The sequence below is a fragment of the Perna viridis genome, chromosome 1 (genome assembly GCF_037379345.1).
Source record: "Perna viridis isolate PV_CMFRI_1.1 ecotype Kerala chromosome 1, ASM3737934v1, whole genome shotgun sequence".
Classification (NCBI taxonomy): Eukaryota; Metazoa; Mollusca; class Bivalvia; order Mytilida; family Mytilidae; genus Perna; species Perna viridis.
Window position 1 is genome coordinate 36,071,166 of NC_142445.1, and position 26,101 is coordinate 36,097,266.

General features: G+C 33.3%; 4 protein-coding genes across 15 annotated transcripts in view; 2 read left to right on the forward strand and 2 right to left on the reverse strand.

The window, feature by feature from the left end:
* Positions 1 to 762, reverse strand: part of LOC148628555 (multiple PDZ domain protein-like) — a 157,630-nt gene extending 156,868 nt beyond the window's left edge. For all 11 annotated transcript variants that reach the window (XM_088590015.1, XM_088590004.1, XM_088589983.1 and 8 more), the window contains exon 1: positions 692 to 762. The gene's annotated coding sequence lies outside the window, so the exon portion shown is untranslated. The remainder of the gene's footprint in view (positions 1 to 691) is intronic.
* A 5-nt stretch (positions 763 to 767) lies between these two features.
* LOC148628556 (transmembrane protein 234 homolog) lies at positions 768 to 9,230 on the forward strand. 2 transcript variants are annotated; one of them, XR_015923867.1, is made up of 6 exons: positions 768 to 1,047; positions 1,728 to 1,896; positions 2,877 to 2,943; positions 3,360 to 3,452; positions 3,768 to 3,949; positions 4,776 to 9,230. XR_015923867.1 is itself a non-coding variant. In XM_088590144.1 (5 exons), the coding sequence occupies exons 2-5, from the start codon at positions 1,741 to 1,743 to the stop codon at positions 3,830 to 3,832; spliced, it is 381 nt and encodes a 126-aa protein (XP_088446270.1). In that variant the 5' UTR covers positions 768 to 1,047; positions 1,728 to 1,740; the 3' UTR covers positions 3,833 to 9,230. The 2 variants fall into 2 exon arrangements, 1 of the variants encoding a protein (XP_088446270.1); XM_088590144.1 differs by having other exon boundaries at positions 3,768 to 9,230.
* Positions 5,248 to 16,323, reverse strand: LOC148628557 (F-box only protein 25-like). Its single transcript, XM_088590117.1, has 8 exons — positions 16,110 to 16,323; positions 14,248 to 14,347; positions 13,444 to 13,536; positions 12,462 to 12,555; positions 10,457 to 10,626; positions 9,862 to 10,127; positions 9,158 to 9,230; positions 5,248 to 8,610 (listed from the first exon to the last, which is right to left on the reverse strand). Exons 1-8 carry the CDS (start codon positions 16,235 to 16,237, stop codon positions 8,524 to 8,526), a joined length of 1,011 nt encoding a protein of 336 aa, XP_088446243.1. The 5' UTR covers positions 16,238 to 16,323; the 3' UTR covers positions 5,248 to 8,523.
* Positions 16,324 to 18,893: 2,570 nt separating this feature from the next.
* Positions 18,894 to 23,775, forward strand: LOC148628558 (selenoprotein Pb-like). The gene is made up of 4 exons (XM_088590131.1): positions 18,894 to 19,050; positions 20,347 to 20,546; positions 21,120 to 21,326; positions 22,002 to 23,775. Exons 2-4 carry the CDS (start codon positions 20,353 to 20,355, stop codon positions 22,246 to 22,248), a joined length of 648 nt encoding a protein of 215 aa, XP_088446257.1. The 5' UTR covers positions 18,894 to 19,050; positions 20,347 to 20,352; the 3' UTR covers positions 22,249 to 23,775.
* Positions 23,776 to 26,101: the final 2,326 nt, after the last annotated feature.

The window sequence follows — 26,101 nt, forward strand, 5'->3', positions numbered from 1 at the left end:
TGTTAAAGAAAAGTGTAAAATTACAGGTTAATCCTACTTGGAAAACTTGTTCCAAATTTGCACTTTGCAAGAATTAATAAAGTTTCTTTCAATACATACATTATTCTTTCTCATTTCAGTTACTTGAATAGTGCACTTTTTAATACATGTTAGTACTGTAACATAAAACCACGCATTTTATGTTTATCTTTCATGTTTTCATTGGATATTTTCTTGTTTTGTTTATAGTCAAATAAACAAAAAATGTAAATATCCAATGAAAACATGAAAGATAAACATAAAATGTGTGGTTTAATGTTATAGAACTAAATACATGTATGTGATTTACAATGTATGTATAGCTGTAAAAAGGAAGGTTGGATTGACAATCAAAAGATACATCCTAAAGATACAAAGATGTAAGTAACTATTACTGTTCATTGCTTAATTAAATAATGAAAATTTTACATTTTTCCCTTTCCATTTCTATATAAAACCCAAACATTCTTTACATATTTTCATTTTGAATCAACTTTTAATGACCATATAGCCTTCGGATATAAATACAGGTTATTCCGGCCATGGAAGTGATTTAATCACAGAATTTTAACTTCTCACAAAAAGTACTTATTTCTCTATCAAACTGTGCTGAAATAAAACAAAAAGCATTTGTAAAATGTTGATAAATTTGCATATAAACCCCAGAACTTACGTTTGGTCACAGACCGGAAGTTGACATTTTAAAGGTGGCGCATAAATCACTTGCCATAACCTTGACCTTCCTCAAAGTGAAAGTGAAAGTTGGAGGCGTAAAGTTACTAAATTTTCGTGTTTATAATAACTTATATAAAGTTGCCAAAAAGTCAAAGATTATAGTTCTCTTTCATAAGACATTACTCAGAAAAAGCTGACACACTAAGTTAACCAAATATTCCTGGTATTTGAGTTACGATTTCAGGAACAGTTGTCTACTTAGCTATATTCTGATTTGATGTCATCCAAACAATAAAGTGTGGACGAATGAAGCTCTTAGTTTGTTGGAGTACCTGCTGAACTGTAGCTCTTAAGGTGTATTTAGTAATCCCTTTAGGCACAGATCATTTTCTTCTTATTAATCCCTTTAGGCACAGATTATTTTCTTCTAGGGGGCTGGAATTTTATTTTGATTATTATAATTTTTTCAGCAGCATCAGGAGTTTTTATTTTTGTTATTATTAATCTCAAAAGGGATTAAACATTGACTGTGCCATAGAGCTAAGGATCTGACCCCACTAAAAACTTTCATTTTTATGGTTTTATGTTCCACAGTAGTTGGAGTAAACACAATACAAGCTTAAATTATGGTTTAACATCTATTTACAATGTAAGCATTTTATAATTTGCTGGATGCATTCATCAAATTTTTAATTGTTTCCTGGTCAGGTATCAAACCCACGACCTTTAGTAATCCCATTTAATATTCAGTGTCCAAAGCTTTTCTTGGCTGTTTAAATGGACATATGATTTTGGAGAGTGAATTTGTGGGGCTGTTTTTTTTTTTTTTAAATTATACTTGAATTTTGACAAAAAAATATTTGACTAGCTTCTGGAATGACCCGCATTTTGTAAATTGGAGTAGCGGTATATTTGAATTATTTCGGCACTAAATGATAAATAATAACATGTAACCCCTTTGTAAAACTCTCTGGGTTCACACCTAACAAATTAAGGTTCTCAATTCTTGATTAACTTTTATTTTCATATTTCAGGTCTTTAAATGATATGACAAATGTTCTATGGTTTGTGGTAGTGGCCACACTTTGGGGTGGCACAAACCCTTTTATAAAGCAAGAGAGCCATGGTGTTGAAAAGATCAAAAGGAATAACAAAGTCAATCAGGTTCTAGCAGAGCTGTACTTCTTATTTTCTAACTGGAAAGTAAGTACCTGGTATCCTCCCAATAAATGAGTTATTATCAATACTTGTAATCTGAATAGTAGAACAGTCATAATATGCTTATGAGCTGTTTCTTTCTCCTGTATTTTTGTACATGACAAAGATGCATGTGGAAGATAGTTTTTCTACAAATTTATTCCTTAAACAGGTGTCAACTGCCTCTTTTAAAGAGTTTCTGCTTATAGAGGGATTTTAAACAGTGAATTGGATTTCGGGGGCCTGATTATACCTTTATTGGTAAGGTGCTTGTTTTACAGAAGTGGCAGTACATACAAGTACATGTATTCTATATAAAGACATTTAACTGATGATCTTTATACTTCAGGAAATGAAATATCCTTGAAATCAAGTCTTGTTTGATTCTTGAATTTATCATAAATCTGGTAAAAAAAATAATTTTCTGTTTAGGGGTTACAGAATAAACCTAAGGCAGCCCTGAAATATCCTTCAATATAAATCTGGTTTGACATATTTATCATATTTCTGGTAGAAACAGAAAGTAGAATGAAGTGTTGTTAGATCGTACATTCAGTGACTGAATGGAACAAATGATAGGTCTAATTTTAATTAGATTGATATAATATAGGTGCGTCGGTCACTGAAGGTAATAACAAAATTACTGAACTGATAAATTTTCATAGTTGTTATAGGATATTACAGGAAAAATATGCCTATGATACAGTAAACAATTGTATTTTGGCAAGCAATTTATTTTCACTTATCTGTATTTAATTTTATAACAAGGGAAAACCTTGAAAAATAAATTGTCACAAATAGGGACCTTTATTTAGGTATACAAAGTTAAGAATGCATTATTAGTAGCAACATTGAATTGATATCATGAATCACAAAGGTTGTGATCATTCTAGTTGGTTGATGGTTTTCTCTACACATTTACTACATTTGTTATTATTTTTTGGTACTTGTATTCTTATTTAACTTTTCAATTTATTTTTTTTCAGTACTGTTTAGCCTTTCTTCTGAACCAATCTGGATCAGTGCTTTTTTATTTAACCCTTGCATCTGTTGGTAAGTACTTAAATTCAAACCAGTTTGAGTTCAAGGTCAAATGTCGTATAAACATTCTCAAGTTTTTACACAGTGAGGGAATGCCATGCTTCATGTTGCCTTTGTTTTTCCTTGTGAAATACTTTTTGGTACATTTTTCCTTATGAAATACTTCTTGGAAGTGGTGACTGATTAGAAATGTGTGATGTTAATACCCTGTAATTTTTTTTCTTAATCTTTGTTTCAATTTTTTTTTTTTTTTTTTTTGTATATTTATGTAGCTTACAATTTTCATGGAATGATTTTTATCAATCAGCACAAGTATTTTGTAGGATACATTCTTTTAGATTGATTCATACAATGAAAAAAAAAGACATAAAAAGACATAAAAATTCCCAAATGAAAAAAAATACAACTGTAGCCCTCTCTTATTTCAGAATTATCTGTAGCTGTTCCAGTAACCAACTCACTAACATTTATCTTCACAATTATATCTGGTCATATCTTGGGAGAAAGAATCCAGAGTATTGGTAAATATTCTCATTTTTAAATCTGACATTTGAATTTCTTACCTGAAGTACAATGGACTGTTTTAATTGTCTTTGTCCAGTGAACAAGAACACTTGATAGGGCTATTTATGGAAGCTACATACATAGTTGAGAAAAACTGTTCCAGGAATTTTTTTATCAAGTTTTATAGTATTAGGGCGTGCTGCATTCCTATATATAACTTATGATTTCATTGTGCCGAGTACTATCATACTAATATGATACATCTACTTGATAATAACCAGGCTTTTTACTTGCTTCTATTTAATGATACATTTTATATCTGATATTTTCAGAAACATATATTGGTGTAGTATTGGCTGTAGCAGGAGTTGCCTTGAGTGTATCTGACAAAGTTTGAAGACAGCTTAGAAGTCACTGATGAATATGGAATGGCTTTACCAAGATTCAAGTATACTGATTCCAGACAAGTTGTCAGATTTAGAGTTCATGAGACAGTCTTTAAGATGTAACTAAGGTTGATATTGCAATTTAAGGAAGTGTAAAGATTTTCTTTTCTGGGCACTAGAATACCGGTAGTACAAATACTTAATCTCTTTCTTTGGTGAAAAAAAGCTCAAAATATGTTTTGATAGCACGAACAAAATACCTACATAGCATTAATTTGTTATTTTTAATTACTGGTACTAGTATTTTAAGTGCAAACCCAGAAGATTACATTTTATATTGCAAGTAATTATGTCCCTTTGAATGTTCAAAATTTTATGTGTTCTTTTTTATAGTTATGACTATGAAAAAAATTGTTAAATCTGAGCATATTCTGATCTTTGGGTTTATCAATTTCTATTCTGTATAATTTGATGTTATAAGAATTTGATTTTTCTGATGTAGGACACACATATGCTTATCTCAATGTTTCATTTATGTAAATACCAGAATAATACACTGCACAAATGTACTTTCATTGTAAGATATCCTAAATTGGTGAGATTACTTGATTTATTTGAGTTCGAATTAATTGTAATAACATAGCACAGAATAAAATAAAATCTTGTTTTTCTTTAGAAATACAATTAAATTGTGTGCAGGGGTACTTATGTAGACTTTGTGTGCAATTTTGACATTATTATTATTGCTCAAGAACATTTTACCATAAGAGGTCTGTTTTGATTTTTTAAATGTTAAAATTTTTGTTGAATTGTTATGTCAACTTTTACCATTTAAGAGAAGAAATTTTATAAATATTTTATTATAAAAACAAATAACCATTTTGTATGAAGGCTGAAACAAGTAGCTAATGAACATGTGACTGAAACGAATTTTTTTTTATAAATGTTTTGCAGGGCACAGCTTGATACAACAGCAAACTTTGAAACACGAATGTTGAACCTTGAATATACTTTACGAATTAACAAACTTTCTAATTTTTAAAGTAAATGGATGATGGCTATGGAATAGTTAATTCAATATACAAAATAGTCAGAAATTGTACAAAGCATTTTATCAAAGTTTGAAAAGTTTTAGTTATGCAATTCTTTAATTAATCAAGAAAAAACCAGCATGATGGACGTGAGGATCAACCAACTTATGAAGCAGAGAATATGAAATTAAGGTGATTACTAACTGACAAGATTTAGTAGTGTGTCTACAAATTTCCTTTTGTAAATGTTGTTGTACCAATATTCAGTCATTGATGTAAATTTTTAATTAATCTAATTTTGTTTGGTATATGGTAGGTTAGTTAGAGTTAGGTATTTTTACATGTTCATAAGATACTGTTACTTCATAAAATATGAATAAAAAAATAGACAAAAGCAACATGATAGTATAATTTATGAGATTACTTATTAACAACATGAAAGACTTCAATATAAGCAATGTGCAGTAATGAAGTACTTTTTATATGCAGCATTTAATGTGGGACGGAAATGCGAAAAAAAAAAAATCTGAGAAAAACTGAAATTGAATATACTTCCTGATGCATTTTACTGAATAACAAGACTATTTTTCCTTTTATGGAACTTACCGGTAATCATTTTAAAATTTATAATTGCATTTCCATCTATTTAAAAAAAAAATTACGGAAACTCCATTTTAACATTGTTTTACCACAGGCTGGTCATTTATGTCACACTGTTTTACCTAACACGATAGCGAGCAGTTAAATAACTGCATAAATGGCCAGCCCATGGTAAAACAATAATAAAATGGAGCTCCTGTGATTTATTTTGATTCTAATAAGTTTCTTCATATTTTTGAATAGGAGCAGCCTATTTGTTGCATGAAATGTTGGTCATATGTTTATCACTATTTTACCAGGGCAGTGGTCTAAAGAGCTTTAATGCACATAATATTAGAACATGTAATTTTATATATAGATGTTATCAGTAAGAAGTTTTATTTCCTAAATCAAAGTTAAATTCAAAGAGGAACTATATATTAAATGCTGTATTAAGTACAACAAAAAAAATGTCATGGTAAGAAAATGTATAATAAAATGAGCACTATTTTGTACAACATATCACATAATGAAACAATAAAAGAACAAAGCACTTTAACATCAATAACACACACAAAAACACTTATATACATAGTACATGTATAGTACATAGTAAAAACTATTGCACAACTGAAGGTACAGGTAGAAATGAAAAGAACAGATTTTTATCAAAACAATATGACTTCATGCCAGTTTATAAAAATGGACAAATTCCTAAAAAAAAGTCTGTATCCACCCAAATATTTTGTTTTTATTTACAGTTAAACATTCTTCTAAAATTAGTCCAATTTCAGTTAAAATTGAATGATAAAAAGTTGAAAGGAACCATTTCCAATTTTTAGAGAAATGATCTATTCCTTCAATAGATAAGAACAAAGTCAATGATCAATTCATTTGATTATAATTGTGGTAGTTAACACAGCATGGTGATTTTAGTACTTTTTGCTATATTCTTTTAATTTTTTTTTAGATCATCTTTCTTCAATTTACATTTTTGTCTAAATAGACTATGTTGGTGTTGATTACTAGTATATCATGATATTGAATTTATATACTTTCCTGAGCAAAATGATTTAATTTTATTGTTCATTTCTCATCTGGGCAAGGTTATTTTCCATAATTTAACTTTGTACTGTAACAACATTAACTTGATGGGTCCACAGTCTGCAATTTAAATAATTCCAAACTTGATTAGGCTTTAATGAAGAGACAAATCTTAATTTGGACATTTATCAATTAAAAATTGAATTATGAAGATTGTATTTAATTATTTACCAAGTTCTGCTCACATAACCAACTTTGGAACAGTTTACGCTTGTTCAGAAACCGCTTCGCAATTCACAAAGTGGTAAATGCCCAAAAGTTGGATATTTCATGTAACCTGTAAAAAATTAAAAACAATCCATAAACTGTTTCTATCAAGAGAGGCTCTAAAAAAATTAGTAAAAAAATTTCAGAAAAATATCAGTTGTTTCCAATTTCCTTTAAATTTTGTGTAAAAATGTAACAAACAGTATGAAATATTTACGAATATATTTCTTCAGGTGTCAAACAAAAACAAAATAACTAGTCCAACAATAACAATGAAAGACAAAAATGTTCTAATAAATGAAGATTGCACTATACAAACAAATAATCTCTGAGCTAGGTGTGTATTTTACTGCACAAACATATGCAGTTCACTTTATATTTCAACACAGTTTTTTTAATTTAACAATATGTACATCAAGATTGATTATATAAAATCATGACAGAATTCACTATGACACTGACAAAAGTAACAAAATCTGTAAATTTTAGGGTGTTGGTAATTGAATGCATTTTCAATAGAGGAAAAATTCATGAAAAACATCATCCTCTTAATGGAATTTAGATGTCCTGTAAATATATTCAATTATCTTTCTTAAAAAAATGACAGATATGTCAGTGAACACATTAATCTTATTTTTTACACATTGTAGAGTTCAAACATGCTCATATTATATACATAATAAATGCAATTATGACAACATTAAGTAGGTGGTTGATCACAGCAATCTGGGATAAAATGGCAAGAAATATATAAACTCTTGTATAAAATATATACATCATTGAAAAATGCATATAATTCTCGATATCATCAGGATGAGCGAGGATAGTGATGTTGTAATAAATGCAATATTCTCATAAATAACATTAAACTCTAAATCTAAAGTTTTCAGTTTTTGTAATTACTTTTGAAATAAATGTTAAGTTATATATTTTTTGGATGAATTTTGTATATATAAATCCTTTCCTATCCAATATGAGATTCAAAATGTAAAATGGTTTTTTTTGTTATTGTTATAAAATAAACTTCTCCCACAATTAAATAATTTTCATTCAATTCCTTATTAAAAGTTTTTATAAACAGCTCCTTTTCAAAAAATGACGATGATTTTTAAATGAAACTTCATCATTTATAAAAAAAAAAAAAAAACTCTAGTAAAAGTATATTACCAACTTGACCAGGCGCATAGTTGAGGCCAAATTGAAGTGTAGGCAAAATTCCAGCAGGTCCAGGGTGGAGCTGAGATAGCGTTTTAGAGCATCATTTATGCCTCTCCTGGATGTATTTTATCTCAAAATTTTGGGGGAAAAAAAATTGAAAAAATTGGCAAAATTATGTGCAGGCAAAAGCTTTTTTGCCTAATGGCAGCTACACTCCTGTTGACAAGTCAACGCTCTTTGTTGATTGTTATTTAATCAACAGAAGGCCAACTCCATTCCCTGAACATCATTATTGTATGTGCTGTAATATGCCCAATTTTACTATTCAGATTCTCATTTTTTTCTAAGGATACTTCTTTTTTAATTGCACAAGGAGCACCATGTCATTAATTTAGTTGGGATTCCTAGGTAAGATATAGCAAGGAATTTTAATCAATGAACCACACGAAAAAATACACATTTCTTTCTCAAAATAGTATAAAAAAACAAACTATATAAAAAATAAAGAAATATCACAAAATGTCATTGAGACAATAGTTAATGATTAAGTCAGATCCGTTGATTCATCAGATCTTTGTAGAAAGTTCAATGGCTGAGATCTTCATTATTGCACAAGCAGGAATTCAGAAATGATAAAGTTTCAGGAAAGCCTCTGGAGATAAGATCCGAGCAGCAGGCTCCTCCTCGCTTATACATGGATGGCCAATGGACTATTGAAAAAAAAAGTTTTAAACATTGAATGGCTATACAATATTTTCCTTATTATATAGCATATTAAAATTGATATTTACTAGTTTGTATTTTTCTTGTTTTTATTGTTGTACATGTACGTATACCAGTAAGTAGTATAAATTTAATGTTCATTACCAGTAAGTTAAAGGAAAGCATTTCCCGGTAGTTCTTTTTTTCTAATTTGCACATCATGGTAATATTTCATGTCAGCTTTTAGTTTTTTCTTTAAAGTTTTTTTCTGTATTTAAAGGATGTTGATACTAGTTACAATAAACACAAAAATGTCAATAAAATTTAAGGGTATATGCTACTAACATATTTGGAAAAATGCATATGCACTATAAGTTTTATTTTAAGTTTTTAAGTTTTTTCCTGTAGGCATTGTTACTAGTAATAAACACGAAATTGTCAAGATAAAACTTATATGGCACTAATATGTTTTGAAAGTAAGAATAATGTATTTGCACAATAAAACATGTTTTGATTTTAGTTAAGAATATGCAAAATGGAGGGGATGAAACTTACTTTCCAGAAGATGTTATCACAGTGCAAACACATAGCCAACATATCAGCAAATATTTCCTTCCTTCCATACCTCCTGTAAACAGAAATTTTATAGAAAAAAGAATTGTTTGCAATAGACCAAAAAAAATTATAATTTTGTTTCCTGCTACCAGCAAGAAAAAATATGCTAAGTAGGTAGGGAAATTATTTTATTTTTCAAAAACATTTTACATTGAGATAATGGGGATACAATCTAGACTTTCACAGTTCTTGAGCCAAAATGCCTATCAAATATTTATTTTATGCACAAAACAAATAGGTAGCAGATAACAGACATCTTTTTTCTGCCTTACATGTTGATTAATTAATCAATTTTGGTTCAAACTTTTCCCTCTCAATTAGCATAATAAATAATTTTTTTTATTTCTTATGTTTGTTGTTCCTCCATCTTAGTCCTAGTCTATAGATTTGTGTGTTCAAAATTTATTTAAATATTTATGATTTCCTTATAATCACACTTTTTTGTATTTTTATGTGTCTCAAATGATGTTGATTTATCAAAATGGTACATTATTTGAGATTGATCATGTTTTATGTGATCTTACCTGAAGGTGCACTTGACTACATGTGATAGGAGTGTTAGTGAACTTTCTATGAAAAGTCAAATTTAACCTTACATTATGACAAAGCAGGAATAAAATAAATGCAAATCTATTTATACATACAAAAAGCACTTCCTGTATATTTCTCTCCAATTAATGAAGTCTTCTTCGATTCCAAGTTGATCTGGCACGAAAGTAAGCAGTTGTCTGTCAGTGAAGTGAAAGAAGCAGAGTTGTTTCCATATGACCTTTGATTGTGTAATGTCATAGAAGTTATGTTTTGTCATTCCTGTATTGATTATATCTTTATGATCTGAAAGTCTGTTCAAAATGCAGCGCACACAATCTTCCGGCAAGTCTGAAAATTTCGCTTTCCCATCGTCTTTTCTCTATAAGAATGAAACAAATTGACATGATATAAATTATTTTTTCCATGTAAAATCAACATTTTATAGCACTGGTAGCTTATTTAGATTAGTGGATAGCAAATATCTGGTGCATGATGGCAGATAAGGCAGGTATGGCTGGTGCGGTACCAATATTTTTTGTTGGTATGCATGCCGTACCAGTACATAAAATTCTTGTGAAATTTAAAATAAAAACAAGGTATTTTACTTGGTTCAAGCATATGTGTTTGTAAATCCCACAGTACAAATCAAGATTTGAGTGCTACGCTAATCTAAACATGAGAAAATAAGCTACAGCTACAATAACTTACAGTTATGCCTTTACAACCACTAAGTTTATTCCTCATCCTTTGTACAGCCAGTATATGTTTGTTCCACAGTGTGTTACACCCTATGTGTGTGTATTGGCCATTGTTTAGAGCATTGGTGGCACAATCAAGCAGGTCTGACATGACCTTTGTATTGTTCTTTATTTTTACCACTGAAAGGGAAATGTGTGGCACAATGATAAATACAACAAATTTCATGTGTTTCTTAACTTCATTTTTTATATGCAGTGAAAGGGAAAGACAGGGGCCATGAGACATATGCAGTGAAAGGAAAAGACAGGGGCCATAAGACATATGCAGTGAAAGGGAAAGACAGGGGCCATGAGACATATGCAGTGAAAGGGAAAGACAGGGGCCATGAGACATATGCAGTGAAAGGGAAAGACAGGGGCCAAGAGACATATGCAGTGAAAGGGAAAGACAGGGGCCATGAGACATATGCAGTGAAAGGGAAAGACAGGGGGCCATGAGACATATGCCTATTGAAGCTGCTGAAAATGGCCCATTAAAGTTACATGATTTTGCTTAGTATGTTAATAACTGTCCCATTAACATCTTGAAAACTTGTAATAAATGCTGAAAATGGTCCATTTGAAAAATTCTTTCCCAAGCACTGTATACATGTATGTACTGTAAACATATTTATTTTTGCGGATTCTGCTAAGGGAACATACTCGCAGGTATCAAATATTGCCGCTTCAAAAAATGATAAGCGTTCTATAGTGTTATCAATTTTTCTTGCTTTTCTGTCCACCGTGATAAAAGTGAAAATTAGTACACCGCGAAAATTAATACTTTAACAGTAAATGCATTTTATTCTGTTGTCTTCATTGTGCATGTAGATTTTCTCTGTGTCCTGTTCTCATGTTTAGATCATGAACTTTTGATGTCTCTGTACTACTGTGATTCTGTTTTGATGCATCAGTACTTTATGCCAATTTTCATATGACAAAGTAATTATAAGGTAAAATGTATAATTAACAAAAAATCATTCATATGGTTTATTCTTACCATTTCCATATTTTTATTTCTATCTTATATCTCTGACATTGCTTCCCTGAGTGAGCTAGATTTGTTTAGGTTTTTCAGGGATTACTGGAAAGTGTATTTGAATAATCAAAAATTTTAAACAGATCTTAACTTGATTCCGAAAGAAGGGAAGCTAAAATTGTATTGCTTTCTTGCTAAGAAGCAATCAAGGGAACTAAGATTTTAGCGGAAATCAAAAGAATGCAATGCAGGGATAAAGACCAGACACGGAAAACAGACACAACAAAGAACATACAATAACCAAATTAACAGGACGTGGCTTTATATAATGTGTTTGTCATTTTGTGTTATCAATTGCTTCTGTATCAATGAATCATTTTTGATTTGTTTACTTTTACCCATTTAAGATTGTTGCTATTTATGTTTTTAGTGGCCTTTGTTTTACAATGTGGTCATTTTAAGCAGGAAATCACCACAATTGTTCATTGTTTGTTTGTAACACTTGGTTCTTATACGTGCATACATGTATCTTGCAGTTAAAAATTAAATAGACATCAAAACTTTCCTGAACTTTTCCTCGTATTAATTCAATCATAATTACAATCTTAAGACCTTCCTTTTAGATTAAATAGAAATAAAAACTTCCCTGAACTTTTCCTCGTATTCATTCGATCATGATTACCATCTCCATGGGCGGATTCAGGCGGGGGCGTGGCGGCCGTCCGCCCCGCCACCCTAAAATTTGTAAAGCATGTCCCGGGTTGTCAGGGGTAGATTAAGCCGGTTTTAGGTTGAAACTTTAATTTCTCGCTAATTTTACCACAAAAGATATCTACATTGCACATACTCTAAATAAAGAATATTTCAAAATTTAACTTAAAAAAATGTTTCGCATCGCTCCGCTCGGCTCGGCGATATTTTTTACTGTGCGCCCCGTAATCTAAAATCCTGGATGCGCCACTGATCTCAAGACCTTTCTTATCGTTTAAACACTTACCTTGGTTGACCATTTCCTCTAAAATAGAGAATATGTATTTCTGTGATGTTCCAGACATATTCACCAAACTCTTGTTTAATAATATCTGTAGAACCTAAATAGGAAAAAAATGGGGTTTTGTTGAACATGCATGAAGTTAAATACTGTAATATTGTTCAAATCAAAACCCTTTCAGACAGAATTTAGTCCGGTTTAGACAGGTTTCCAATTTCATTTGATTAAACCGATTTCACTGTATTTATTTCACTGTATTGTGTTACAAAAATGTTTTCTTCTTGTAATATGACAGTGTTTCCTCTTTCCACAAGGAATTAAAATATAGCAATTTCCGGTTTTCACGTAAAATTAAAAAATAATCATAAATGATGTAATTTATCGCCTTATAATTTTGTAATACATTACAACGTTAAGTATAAGGTGGTGTCTTTTATCTGTGAGCATGATTAAGGTCATTTTATTTTGTTGCTCATTTGTCTGTGTGTTTGTTTGTTCTAATTTTGGGGATCAGTTAATTGAGAGTACACCAATCAGCAATAATGAACTTACTGCAACCACCAATATGTCAGAGTCGTTAGCCAAGACATAAGTACATTTTTAAAGTTCCTCGGTTTCTGTTCTGGAAGTTTTTATTGAATTTGCTACTACAAAGTAACCTAGTGATGTTTTCTTTATAGTTGCCAATTACGCCATATTCGGCCAGAGGGGTTTGCCCCCACAATCAAATATGCAACTCGACTAAGTCCCTGTGGTGGGAGGAAGCCTCCGTGATTCAGCCCATTAATCACACAGAAAATTATACCAGCCTCAGAAAAATGATACACACTTTTTTCGTATGCATTGACAGTAACCCGTGTAGTCTTTAAGCTGCAACAACGGCACATTTAATTTACTGTAATAACAAACATCTTCCGGCTGAACTAAGTAGCAAGTACGGTATATTCTCTTTTGGGTTTCATTTCATTCCTCTGATATAGTTACTCACCCTTCTGACATAGTTAAATCTCCTAATATCTTTAACTGCACCGGTCATATCCAAAAGAATGAACGATTCACTCAAAGTTGTCATTACCTTTCTCTGAAATTTTAGGTTAGAAATATGAGCAACCAGGAGAAGTTATCGATACAGCTTGAAATAGTTGGTTTTTTTTCCCGTGTAAGCAAAATGTCTGAAGTATTGGAATATAGACTATCCAGGACGTCTGGGATGACTATAATGTTTTAATTACTATTTTACACATTTACATTTTAAATAATTGTGAAGCTGAACCCTCGCCAATCTTGAAAAAAATACCATGGTTTTCCCGTAAGTAAATTTCCACCAAGGGAGATGGACGAAAAGGAACTTGACAAGTTGAAAGGTTTGTTTTCCACGTTTTATCTGATATGTGCAGCTTATTTATATTATATGAATAAAGATTGACCATATCAAAAGAAATTAAGCTTTTTATATTTTTCTGTTGTAGATGCAATTTTCTGCCCATAGCAACATTTCAAGTGATAATCTTCATACCAAGATTGCATTTTCTTGTTATAAAACAGGGAAGTAATAAATTAAAAGCATATGTATATTTTTCCGAGCAATTACGTATATTTTCACTGCCATTCATGCACGTTCCACTTCTCAGAACATCGATCTTTGAAGCTCACAAATAATACCAATGTTGTTCATACCTCCATGTCCACTTGTCTATCACATTCTCACAAACTTCAATGGCGATGTCATTTTAACATTTTTTTTATTTTGTTCATTCACTTGTACGGGATATTTTTCATATTTTTCACCTACCTCTCTCGACATTGTTTTGATGAAGTGTATTCTTGGCTGGTGCTTACATGGATCATTGTCGGTTTCTCCTTCGAAATTTAGAATAGCCAGGCGGATCAACCTGAAATTAACTTAGCATATTTAAAGATAGCTTTCTCATCTCGCCTTAACGTTTTTTTATGAAGAAAGATACTGTCATTAAGGGCATTGGATCTTTGAATGATGATTAAATGCAAACTCGCGAGTCTAGTGCCTATTCCGGCTAACTGTTGGATTGAGAGTCGTTTGGGTAAACACAATGACATTTTCGAAAGCCGTGAATGTTTTTTTAAGTATACCCTCCTGAAAAGGTACACTAGATCTCCACATGCTAATTCAACCAGCTCGAATTCACAAATCAAACATGAATTTTAAACCAGGTGAGCTATTGCCATCACTTGGCGTACGTCGTCGTCGTCGTCGTTAAACAATTTTTCAAAACTCTATTCCTCTGACACTACATGGTAAATTAGTACCAAACTTGGTATGAATGTTCCTTGGGGTATCCTGCATAGAACTGACGTGGGGATTTTTGATACGTCGAAAAACATGGCAGCCGTTAGTAAAAATAGAATATAGGGTGTCAGATAGTGGTTTTCCGAATATATCTCGAAAACCGGTAGGTTTAGCCAAATTCTGACCATGGTTAGTGTTCAACATAATGAGATCTATCTGTAATGAAATTTTCGTTTTAATCTTTTGAGCCATTTGGAGTTATTGCCTTTTTAGACTTTTTTTTGCTATTTTTTACTGATTTTTTTCTTTCAAAATTTTTTCTCCTCTGGCACTACCAGACTAATCGGACCAAAATTTGGTATGAATGTTCCTTAGGGTATTTTTCATAAAACTGATGTAGGAATTTTTGATACGTGGAAAAACATGGTTGTTGTTACTTAATTAGAACAAGGAGTCAGTCAGAAGTTTTTTCTCATATATCTTCAAAATCGTTATAATTAGCCAGATTCTTTAAATTGTTGAAATAATAAATATGATAAGTCCTACCAAGTCTTCTTGAGTCAAAATTGTTGGACAACTCCTAGTTAAATTAATTGCCCTTGAAAGACAAAAAGAAGAGAGCCTCTTCTTGTATTATTTATGCATTCATTGCTCATAGTACACGAACGAGTCAAAGGGGAACATTTCATCAGGGTTACGCTTTTACAGAACGTCGGTAAACTTTTGAAATTCTTATCGGTACCTAGCAAATCCGATGATAAAAAGTTGTAGTTAAAATAAATATATAATCCGCCATACATTAATAATTAAGAGACTCCTTGATCTCGAAAAGTTTGGTTGATTGTGTAGAGAAAAAATGAAAATCGATGGAGTGCTCCCTCTCAAGCCAGTCATAAATCAGCGCCCCGTCCCTTTTTATGGAATTTCTGTTTACAAATAAGTCACAAATCTGTACAAGATTTTCGACGATAATTTTAATATGATTTAATTGTTTTCATGTTTTTGGGCCATATACTTAGTCAGTTAAGTCAAGCTAATGCACTCTGAAAAAAAATCCTGATTTAGTTACATTACGGACATCATATTATCAGTTGTAGTTAAAATAAATATATAATCCGCCATACATGGCAGAAGTAAGCTTTTATAAACAGTTCATCATATTAACATAATTATATATATATTCCGTAAATTTTCAATCGTTCGAAATGTATGATACAACACGAACAATATCAAAATAATACTTCCATTAGCTCAAAGGCAAAAAAACACTTCAACACGAATTTATGTGTTAATCACCGAATTAAGGCTATATTGACCACGTAATGTGCACGGTGCAGGCTATGAAAAATGTAAACAGAAATCAGCTGATCAATATGATGACGTCTTACCTTGCTAGTATGTTTTCGTTAAGGTTTTCGAATACTTTTATTCTCCATAGCTTTAACCTTTCCCAGCCCTCTTTTGTTCTAACCCACTGATCACCTGGCGATCTCCAGTCTTGTCCTAGAAAAGGCATTTCTTATCTTGCTCAGTTCTTTCTTTGTTTTCGTTTATGCGCAATTGTTTACTTTCTGCAGGAAGTATTTCTTATCTTTCAGAACTGAAGATTTCTCGGCTTAACATTGGCTGTACAAAAATAGAAGCTAATTCTATTGGTCGACCAATTTAACAACAAATACATGTGATTCGGTCACATGGCTTTGTTTACATCACATTTCCTACAGGATATTGAACGGACTCCAAGTAGATAAATCGTACAGACGAATTCTTGATGAAAAAAAAATTATAAAATGAACAGACTCAAATTGTTTTGAATACATCTACAGTATGTGAAGACGACTCATCAACTTGTCTCAAATTACTTGGCATGCGTCATAATTGTTTGATAGTATTTTGGTATTGATCTAATTCAGTCACTGCACTGGAGATAACCTTCATCACTTGTTTTCCTTATTTCCAAAGTTCATCACCATTCACTGTTGCCAAATGTATTTACGTCTTTAGTTCTTTATGCGTTCCATTCTTATATGAAGAATTGCTTGATGTTAACTAGCGGGTTGTTCTTCCGCATGTGATATACCGACGACATAATGTAACCAAGCGTAACGCTAGTAACGATTGTGACAATCTCTGTGTGACGTCACTGATACTTTATTCGCGAGCGCAAGCACGCACTTTTAATTCAAATTGTCAGAATAAACTTCCATAAATACGCATGTATTACAGTTATATTGCAGTATCTTATTACGTGTTCTACAATTTAAATTAATGATTGATTGATTGATTATTAGGGTTTAACACCCGAGCAGCAATATCTCTGCTATATTCAGGCGATGAACATAACATAAAATTGATGATAAAATGGACATGAAATAATGATGATGATGAAATGAAAAAAGGGATGGGACATAAGGATAATCGGGTGAACAAATTTTGATTGCCACTAGAAAAAGGGAGGGTGGGTAAGTTCGGGCAATTTAGCCTCCTGTGGCGGAGCTCAAAGGTTCCTACTCCTATCGAATACCACAACAGGGTTCTTTAACGTGTGGGGAACGTGGCATCTTTCCCAACCAGGTGCACCAGTCCACTATGGTTTGCGGTCAGGTTTTCTGTATTATAGCCCGACAACCCCAGCATGTAACACGCCATGGTACCCCATTTCACCACCTGGGGTACACATCCCAGTTCCTCTGTGGGCAGAGCGCCCTAGCCCCTGGCTAGGGTTCTGAGCACTACTTAGTCGCCTTTTACGACAAGCTTAGCGCTGCTGCAGGCCTATTCTTTTGACACTCGGACCTGCACGGGGTCAATTTAAATTTAAATTAATAAATCTATGCAATTTTGGGATTTATAGGTAGTGATGAATAAATTAGCATGCGTTGGTGTTTGTTCAGTGCTGTGTATCCTAGTATTTGTACCTGCACTAATCACACATGCAAGGACTAGTTTTTGATAACTTCTATCAGGGACTTAGTCCGAGATTGCTCTGACGTCTAACGGCTGATTTGCCAGACAACCTGGGGTCGTGGGACGTCAGAGCTCGTCCCACATAAAAAAAACGAATTTAACGCACCAGTTAGAGTGCGCGCTTCGAGACTAAAATTTACTATTTTTTTTATTTTTTACTCCAGAAAAGTTAAAACTAGATATTCAATGACAGCTTATACTATTAACAATATTGTTTTTGTTTCTTACTGCAGTAATTGGTGTTTTGAGAAAGGAAATTGAATAAAGTAGCAAAATATCGTGATCTTGAATTTTATGAAGTTCAAGATCACGGAGTCATATTTAGTGAAATCTTGAAAAAAAATAGCAATGTGCAAATTTGGAAACAAAGTCAGTAGTTTTTTTCTGATGTACATGCAACAACAGATAACAATCTTGCTTTAAATTTAAAGAATTTTGACTTTCCAGCCAAATCCTGTGTTTTGATATGGGACAAGCGCAGACGTCCCATGGCCTCAGCTTGTCTGGCGAACAAGCCGTTAGGCGTCAGAGAAATCTCGGACTAGCAGGGACAATATAATACTAGAAATATCAAATCCCTGCTTCTAGTAACAGTTAGTCGGATGTCTGATCTTGAAATTAGTGACTTTATAAACATGAAAAAAAAAACAAGTTGCTCAGTCATCCGCTTGAATTTTCTTTTCTCTAGTGGCAAGCTTGTAGTTCCATCGCTATATACATTGAGCAATAAGATTGATTGTGTTAATTTATTCGTTGCAGTGGTAAATCCAGGAATTTCGTAGGTAGGAGCCCCCTATTTTATAAATTTCTGGATCCACCAATATATTGGCAGATATTTCGTGCATTCACTAAATAATTGACACTGCTTAGTGCCAGATCGCAGATCGACACGCTTAAGTGTATATTTTTATTTGCCCATTGGAGCAATAATTAACTTAAAGGGCGGAATGCCAATCTGCTGAGACGTACTGTTCCGACACAGAGCTACACTTTTTCTTTTCGCACATTACGGAGTAGCTGTTCAACTTCCATTTTTACCAATGTGTGATAAGTCTCACAAATCACGGGGATCGACGGATTAATAAACGACCTCCCGAACTTGGAACATGGCCGGGTACACTTCCACCATGCAGATAGTTGAAAACAGATTGTTTATTCATTATCTGAAAAAAAAAATATGAAGGACATACTGTTCATGTGCGCACATATCAGTTGATCTTTATACTGTTAAATATTCATATCACGTAGATTGTGGTATAAATTGTGAAACTTGCAGGTACTGTGCAGTCGGTGTCCAATCTCACAAAATAAAGTTATTTCGTGTCAAGTTTAAACAGTTTGTGAAGGAGGTGACAGTTATAGGTAGGAAGTTTATAAAATATCAATGCACTATTGTAAGTAGTTCCCCCATTATTGCGAACATGCTGTGGCGGATCCAAGAGGGAGAGATTATTGGGCTTGTAAAAGCTCCCTTTTTAATGGAAAATGTTGTTAATTATGTGTTATATTTGTCAAAATGGTCAAAAGATAGCTTTGGCACCTCTTTTTATATTGTCTGTATCCGCCTCTGACATGCTCGATCGTTCTGAGCAAGCCTTGGAACGGACAAAAAATTGTATTTCAAGACGCTGAAAAGAGCACAATAACGAAATAAAAGAAATTAATTTTAAGTCAAAATTGTAAGAATCAAGTATGGAAAAGTTATGATTATCGCTCGTGTCAGCTTAACATATTGCATAGAGGGTTTTTAAGAAAAAAAATATCCCCGTGCAAATGAAATCAGTGCAATGTAACTCAAAATTGCAATTTGAAGCATAAATAATTAATCTAATTTTCAGGTGTCGTTGTAAGTTAATATATCTTTGTAAAGCTAGTATATAGACGAGCTGTCTTTTTTGTTTTCCTTTGTTTAGAATTTCGTCAATAGATCGACGAATACCTAAAACTTCAAAAATATTCTTTACCGAAGCTAATAGCAAAAAAAAAATAGTTTCTGTTACAAACTTAGTGTAAGTAGATAAAGTTATCAGTTGTAAACAACCCTGGATCGGGTAATCGGGTACACGTACACGTCTGCAAAGAACGAATAGAAATTTGACATTGAACTACATTGATTAGGTGCACAGACAGACAGTACGTTGGAAAAAAATTGGGTTTCCACAAATTGATCCTTTTACTTTCAATCCAACGTTTTCAGTTGTAATTGCCTCAAGCGATGTAACCCACGACAATACAGACATTATTTATGAGAATTCTATAAAAAGGGACCAAGCTAAATGCATATGAGAGTTAGAAAGCTAGTTTTAGCGGATATTGTTTTGCGCAGAAGCTTAGAACCATTCTTCTTTGACATAAAAAGTACGAATTTTTTCCTTTTGTTTCTGTTTGGTGGAACAGCTTTGTAATTTGAATACTAGTAGCTTAGACGATTGTAGGATGACCACAAGAAAGCACACTTACAGTTCCATGACCAGATAGGTTGTGATCATTAAAGAGATAATACCTAAAATAGTTAAGCGGTACAAACCGCATTATTCAAATACTGAATGCAATTTACTTACTTGTATCTGCTCGGATATTTTTTTCAAGCCTTTTACATTACTTCAGAGTGATTAAGAACATAAGAGTGCATTCAAAATATTTTATTATTTTTTATAGAAAAAAATGCGGGGCCTCGGCCAAATGCTGACCGGGTTGCTTGCCGCTACCTTTCTTGCCACCGTATACGGCCGGTTTTGCCAACCCCCTCCGGTGTGGACCATGAATGGGGACCAACCAATGCTGCATACGCGAGGCAATGTAACGGTAGTGGTTCTGTTGTTGGCTACATGACCAATGTGTAAACGGCAAGCGGCTGGGTAAGTACATTATATAATTCAGTTACCGTGACAACCGGTATCTGGTTTACTGTTTACAAAACAAAACAGAACAAAAAAAAATGCATGCTCAGTAAGTCTTGCTACAAAACTCTACAAAGAACCAAACCTATTTTACGAATGTTTACATGACAAAGTCTGCAGCTCAATTAGAAATTGTCATATTAACACAAGAAGTTGTTAGAATGTCACAAATCTAAAGGAAGTCAATGCAACCAGGTTTCGACTAGACAAGGAAACCCGACACACACAGCAAAGAACATAACATAACCAAAATAACGCTTACATAGAAATAAATTAAATTATGAGTAACCTGGACTCCACTGAAAACTGGGAGTATGGACCCAGTGCATGGTTAGGACAAGCGTCCTCTGCCTTCCTAGAAACACCCACGCCTAGTCTAACGTCGATAACAAAACTGTGACAGGGTGAACAAATCAGTTCTCATTGTGCAGATTGATACATCATAACGTTCCATGTGTTTTTGACCAAAGCACTGGAATACGTTTGACGTGCTTATTTCCTACATGTCACAGACACATTTTCTTAATCTAGATTGGAAGCCATGAGACAAGAGTATGCCAACCAAGGGCGTACCGATATAAGTTTCATGATTGTCAACGCCAAGGAAGCCGCTGACCACATTGTACAGCTTACAAGTAGAGTAAACACGGAACATTTCCCAGTCTATCAGGACACAAATGAAACACAAATATGGAGCAAGCTCCGTGGTGGAAAAGATGACGTCTACATTTACGACAGGTACTTGAAAATTACATCCGTGTCATCAAACAAAAAAACTTAATTTCTATTTGTTAGAACTTAAGGAGACATTTTGGTATCATTTTTCAGAAAGGAATATTCGAATGAGCCACGAGCACGTCCTAATAATAAATACGATTAAATTGCTGTAATCGTAAAAGTTTATATGAATTATCCACGCAATCTGTTTAACAGATAGTGGTTTGCTCTTTTGAATTGTTAAGTTTTGCCATCTTTGTGTCTCTAGCTTTTTTTTCTTTTAACTGAAAAATAACTGTATCAGTTATTTTGTTTATTTAAAGACACATAATTCGTCAAAATAATGTAGTTGATTTTTCCGATCCCAAGCAAATGAATAAAATGCACGGTATTTTATAACCGAGCGATGGTTAAAATTCTGAGAAAGTTTTTCCTGCGATTTCACATTTTTAAGTTTTTTACAGAACGCATGGCCGATCGATTCTTAAAATCTCCTTCCGCCTATTCTTGATTTAGACTATTTCTCAATCGTCGACGGTAAAATTTAGATTTAAATTGTTCGTTAAAGCTCCAATTTTTTGTATGTCTAAATTACATTTCTTATTACTGCAGGGGAATCTCTATAATCATGAATACAAAACCTTACTGTAGAGTATATCTTTATAAATGAAGACAATTATTTTTTCAATTTTGCAGATGTGGACAGTTGATTTTCTACATCCCGTTTCCATCTAGCTTATTACAATATCATCTGACCGATTGGGCTATTAACAATGCCTTACAGTTTGAAAGTCCCTGTAACTGCCGTCGTGACCAAAGATCGCAACGCAGAAACAGGAGAAGGCGACACAACCATGAGCGACATAGATTTCGTGACAGACACGCAGTTGTTGTAGGGATGGGTGGATCAGCGATTCGAGATTTAAATCGTACACCAAAATGAAATGGTCCACTATGCAACCGTCCAAGAACTCATAAAATAATTCGGAAACTTTGATCTGTTTTAAAGAAATATCATAGAAATTATAGAAGTAAGCGGGCCTGAATATGCCCAACTGTTTCTTCTGATCTCGAAAATGTATGTTCTTGTAGGCAAGCATACTTTCCAGAAACTCTCGGCGTTTGTTCATGCCAAGAACTCACTATACATGTTGTACAAGAATGTGTTTGATTTAATTGAAACTCTTTTCTAACTAGACATTCAATGTTAAATGATGTTGTAAGACCAAACTGTGAATATCTAACCCGCTGACCATGTGACTTTAGTCCAAGAGAATCAACTGCCATTTGCAGCTGACCACCCGGTAGTGTCAATACTTGCAAATGCCAGGTAGGCAACGGCGGATCAGAGATTTGCACTTGTCCAAGATCAAGTGACAATTGTTCTTGAAGGGCTGTAGGTAACAATGCACAATGAGAATGTTCTGATAGCCAGTTTTGTAGATGAACCCAAACCAGATGAGACTGCAGCTCTGTTGATTCATCGAGTCCATGCAGGTGACAACAAAAGGAAAATGGAGGTCACACTTGACAGTGACAACATCTGTCGGGAAACTGTATGTGACAGTGTTTACCCGTTGGTATTGGACGTCTTACTTGAGAATGACCAATCGGCGAAACGTCAACGGCTGTAATCAGATGTCATAGCACCCAAGCAGACGAAAGATGACGATGACAAACTGGCAATTCTCGCGTGGAAACTTGTAGATGTACCTCTGCGCATGGAAACTCAGCTTTGTGCCGATGTAGAAGTAGATGACGGTGCCACGTTGAAGACTCACTACATTGCCATTGATCTGAATCCAACAACCAAACAGAAATTTGATCATGACCAATCTCGAGAAGAAACCCACGACGATGACAATGTCAAACTATCAACAGCGATTGTCGGTGACAAGGATTGACGTCATCTGGAGAAACATGAGAGGAAAACAGTCAGGATGGCAAGCTCTGACCATGACAAACAAGGTGACAATGTCAGGTGGACGCTTGACGATGACGGAGTGGAGTTGGTGGACAGGGAGTGTGATTATGACAACAAGCTTCTCAGTCCTGACGGTGACAAAATATGCTTCAATAAACTGCATCAACGTAACTACATTTATTCTGATTGAATCGTAGCGGTCATTTCCTCTAGAAGCTTGAAAATGTTTGAGAAAGATGTTACAGTGACGTTTTAAATATCAAATGTTTTATTTAGAACCGATGAATTCTACATATTTTCAACTATTTTCGTGCTTTCATTGAAATGACAATAACTTCAGTTACCTGTTCATTTCATAACGTTTTTTTTTGCATTATTGGAACTGAGGTATAAAAACCTGACTTTGTTTTAATGAAGGGCCATCGCGAAACTACACCATAGGGTGATGGTTCCTAATATAAACTACAAACGACAGTTTTTGTTTCTCAGTTCTTTTTTCTTTATTCGTGAATGTATTTTATATCATATATAAAAAGTAAACCAATTCGTTCGCTGTTTGATAAGCCTACCCGGAAGTGTTTTTTCCCACTTTCTGTCCATTATGAATCCATTTTTTGAGAAATATGTGAAATGGTGTCTGGTCAAGAACAATAAAGAGCTGCGCTTTAAGCGCATGATAATCACGTTGCCATTTTAACTTGTCGATATGCTTTTAATGAATTTATTTGATTAACTAGAAATACTGTGAGCCCTGTCAAATACCCAAAAAAATATGCATTAAAAAATTGGCACCATTAAGGTTACCTCAAATTTAACTAAGTTTGTTGTCTTGATTTTCACCAATACATTTCTATCTTGTTCAAAACACACTTTTCTTACATGGTTACAAAGTACCTTTTATATTTATTAGTTGATCATCGCAACAAATGGTCCGTATTCAACGATTTTTCAACGAATAAAATCTCCTTGGTCGTTTCCGACTATTTTAAAGAGTGAAACTTCATAGCACGGAAACGCAAGTTACACTAACCGGAATGGAGCTTAATTCATTAGATACTTGTATGAACAATTCGCCAAAGTTTCATAAAAGTTGATGAAAGTGTTTTTGAGTTATTGTGCGAAAACTTGAAAAATCCCCCCTTCTTTTAAGTGCAAAAATTCATAACGCGGAAACGACAACTCTGAAATTTATAAAAATCGAAAGGGAACTTACGTCAATAGATCTGAACAATTCACAAAAGTTTCATAAGAGTAGGTGAAAGTGTTTTTGAGTTATTGTCCGAAGAGTGGACGATGGACGGACGGACGGACAACGGTATACTATAATACGTCTCATCTTGGACGTATACAAATTATGATATAAGCCATGTTAGAAATAGAGCGTTCAACTGGTCAGCTCTTTTTGTTATCCATGAAATTTAAATTAAGGGTAAATAAAATATATTATAAGTATGAGAAACAACGAAACAGGTAAAAAAAACCGTAAAGAGCGTAATCTAGGCAAAAATACGCATTATGTACTAGTATATACACATTCCGATTTGAAAAAAGGAATCTAAAAGGAACGAGTAACCCTTAGTACTCTTTGTAATGTTAGCGTGCTAGTGAACCTGGTTTACTGCCAGGATATGCATCCTATACTTTTCTAGAAACACCATAGTTACTAAAACTAGAGGCTCCCAGGAGCCTGAATCGCTCGCCTGGTTAAAGTTTGTCTTTCAAGACTTTAGTAGGACTGTCTTAAGGATCATTTCAGCGATTGGAAGTTTCTTCCTAACTATTAATTTTTCTAAGATATTGGCTGAAAACTGTAAAAAAAAAGGCATTTTTCATCTTTCAAGGTCAATAACTCTTACAAGGAGTCGCCTGACAACTTTGATCCCCGAAGTCCTATATTTTTGAAGGCTTTATAATAAGGGTCATTTCAGCAATTAAAATAATTATGCTAAACCTACAGTTTTGGAGATATATGCGAAAAACTACTGTCTGACTCTTATGCTCTATTTTTAGTAACGGCGGCCATGTTTTTCAATGGATCAAAATCCCCACATCAGTTCTATGCACCTATGCAGGATATCCCAAGGAACATTCATACCAAGTTTGGTTTCAATTGGTCAAGTTGGGTCAGAGGAGAAGAATTTTGACAGAAATAACATTCAAAATAGAAAAAAACGTCGAAAAAGGGCAATAACTCCAACATAGCTTAACAGATTAAAATGAAAATTTGACCACAGATAGATATCATCATGTTGAACACTTTTATTCTGACAGAATTTGGCTAAACTTAACGGTTTTGGAGATATATGCGAAAAACTACTGTCTGACCCCTATGTTCTATTTTTAGTAACGGCGGCCATGTTTTTCAACGGATCAGAAATCCTCACATCAGTTCTACGCAGGATACCCCAAGAAACATTCATACCAAGTTTGGATCCAATTAGTCAAGTGGTGTCAGAGGAAAAGAGTTTTGAAAATTTGTTAACGACGACGACGACAGACGCCAAGTGATTACGATATCGAATGGGTTGAAAATTGAAGATGTAAATGGATAATTGACGATACATAGATTATGAATCAAATAGTTAAGAAATAAGTTTTTCTCGTTAATATTATAATCACATTCAATCGACGAACGAGAAAAACTTCTATCTTAACTCTGATATTTATAGGTCAAGATGGTGGTGTTGAAGAGAGAGAGCAAAGTCTAGATAATATATTTTGCAGGCATCCTTCAATACATTTCCACGGGAGCAGGGAGCAACTAGTGGTAAGATGTAATTTGAAAATAAAAGTAATAATCACTGCATATGAAATATCCGTCGTAAATGTATCATAATAAAGCTTAACTTTATATTGAATTCTGCATCTCAAT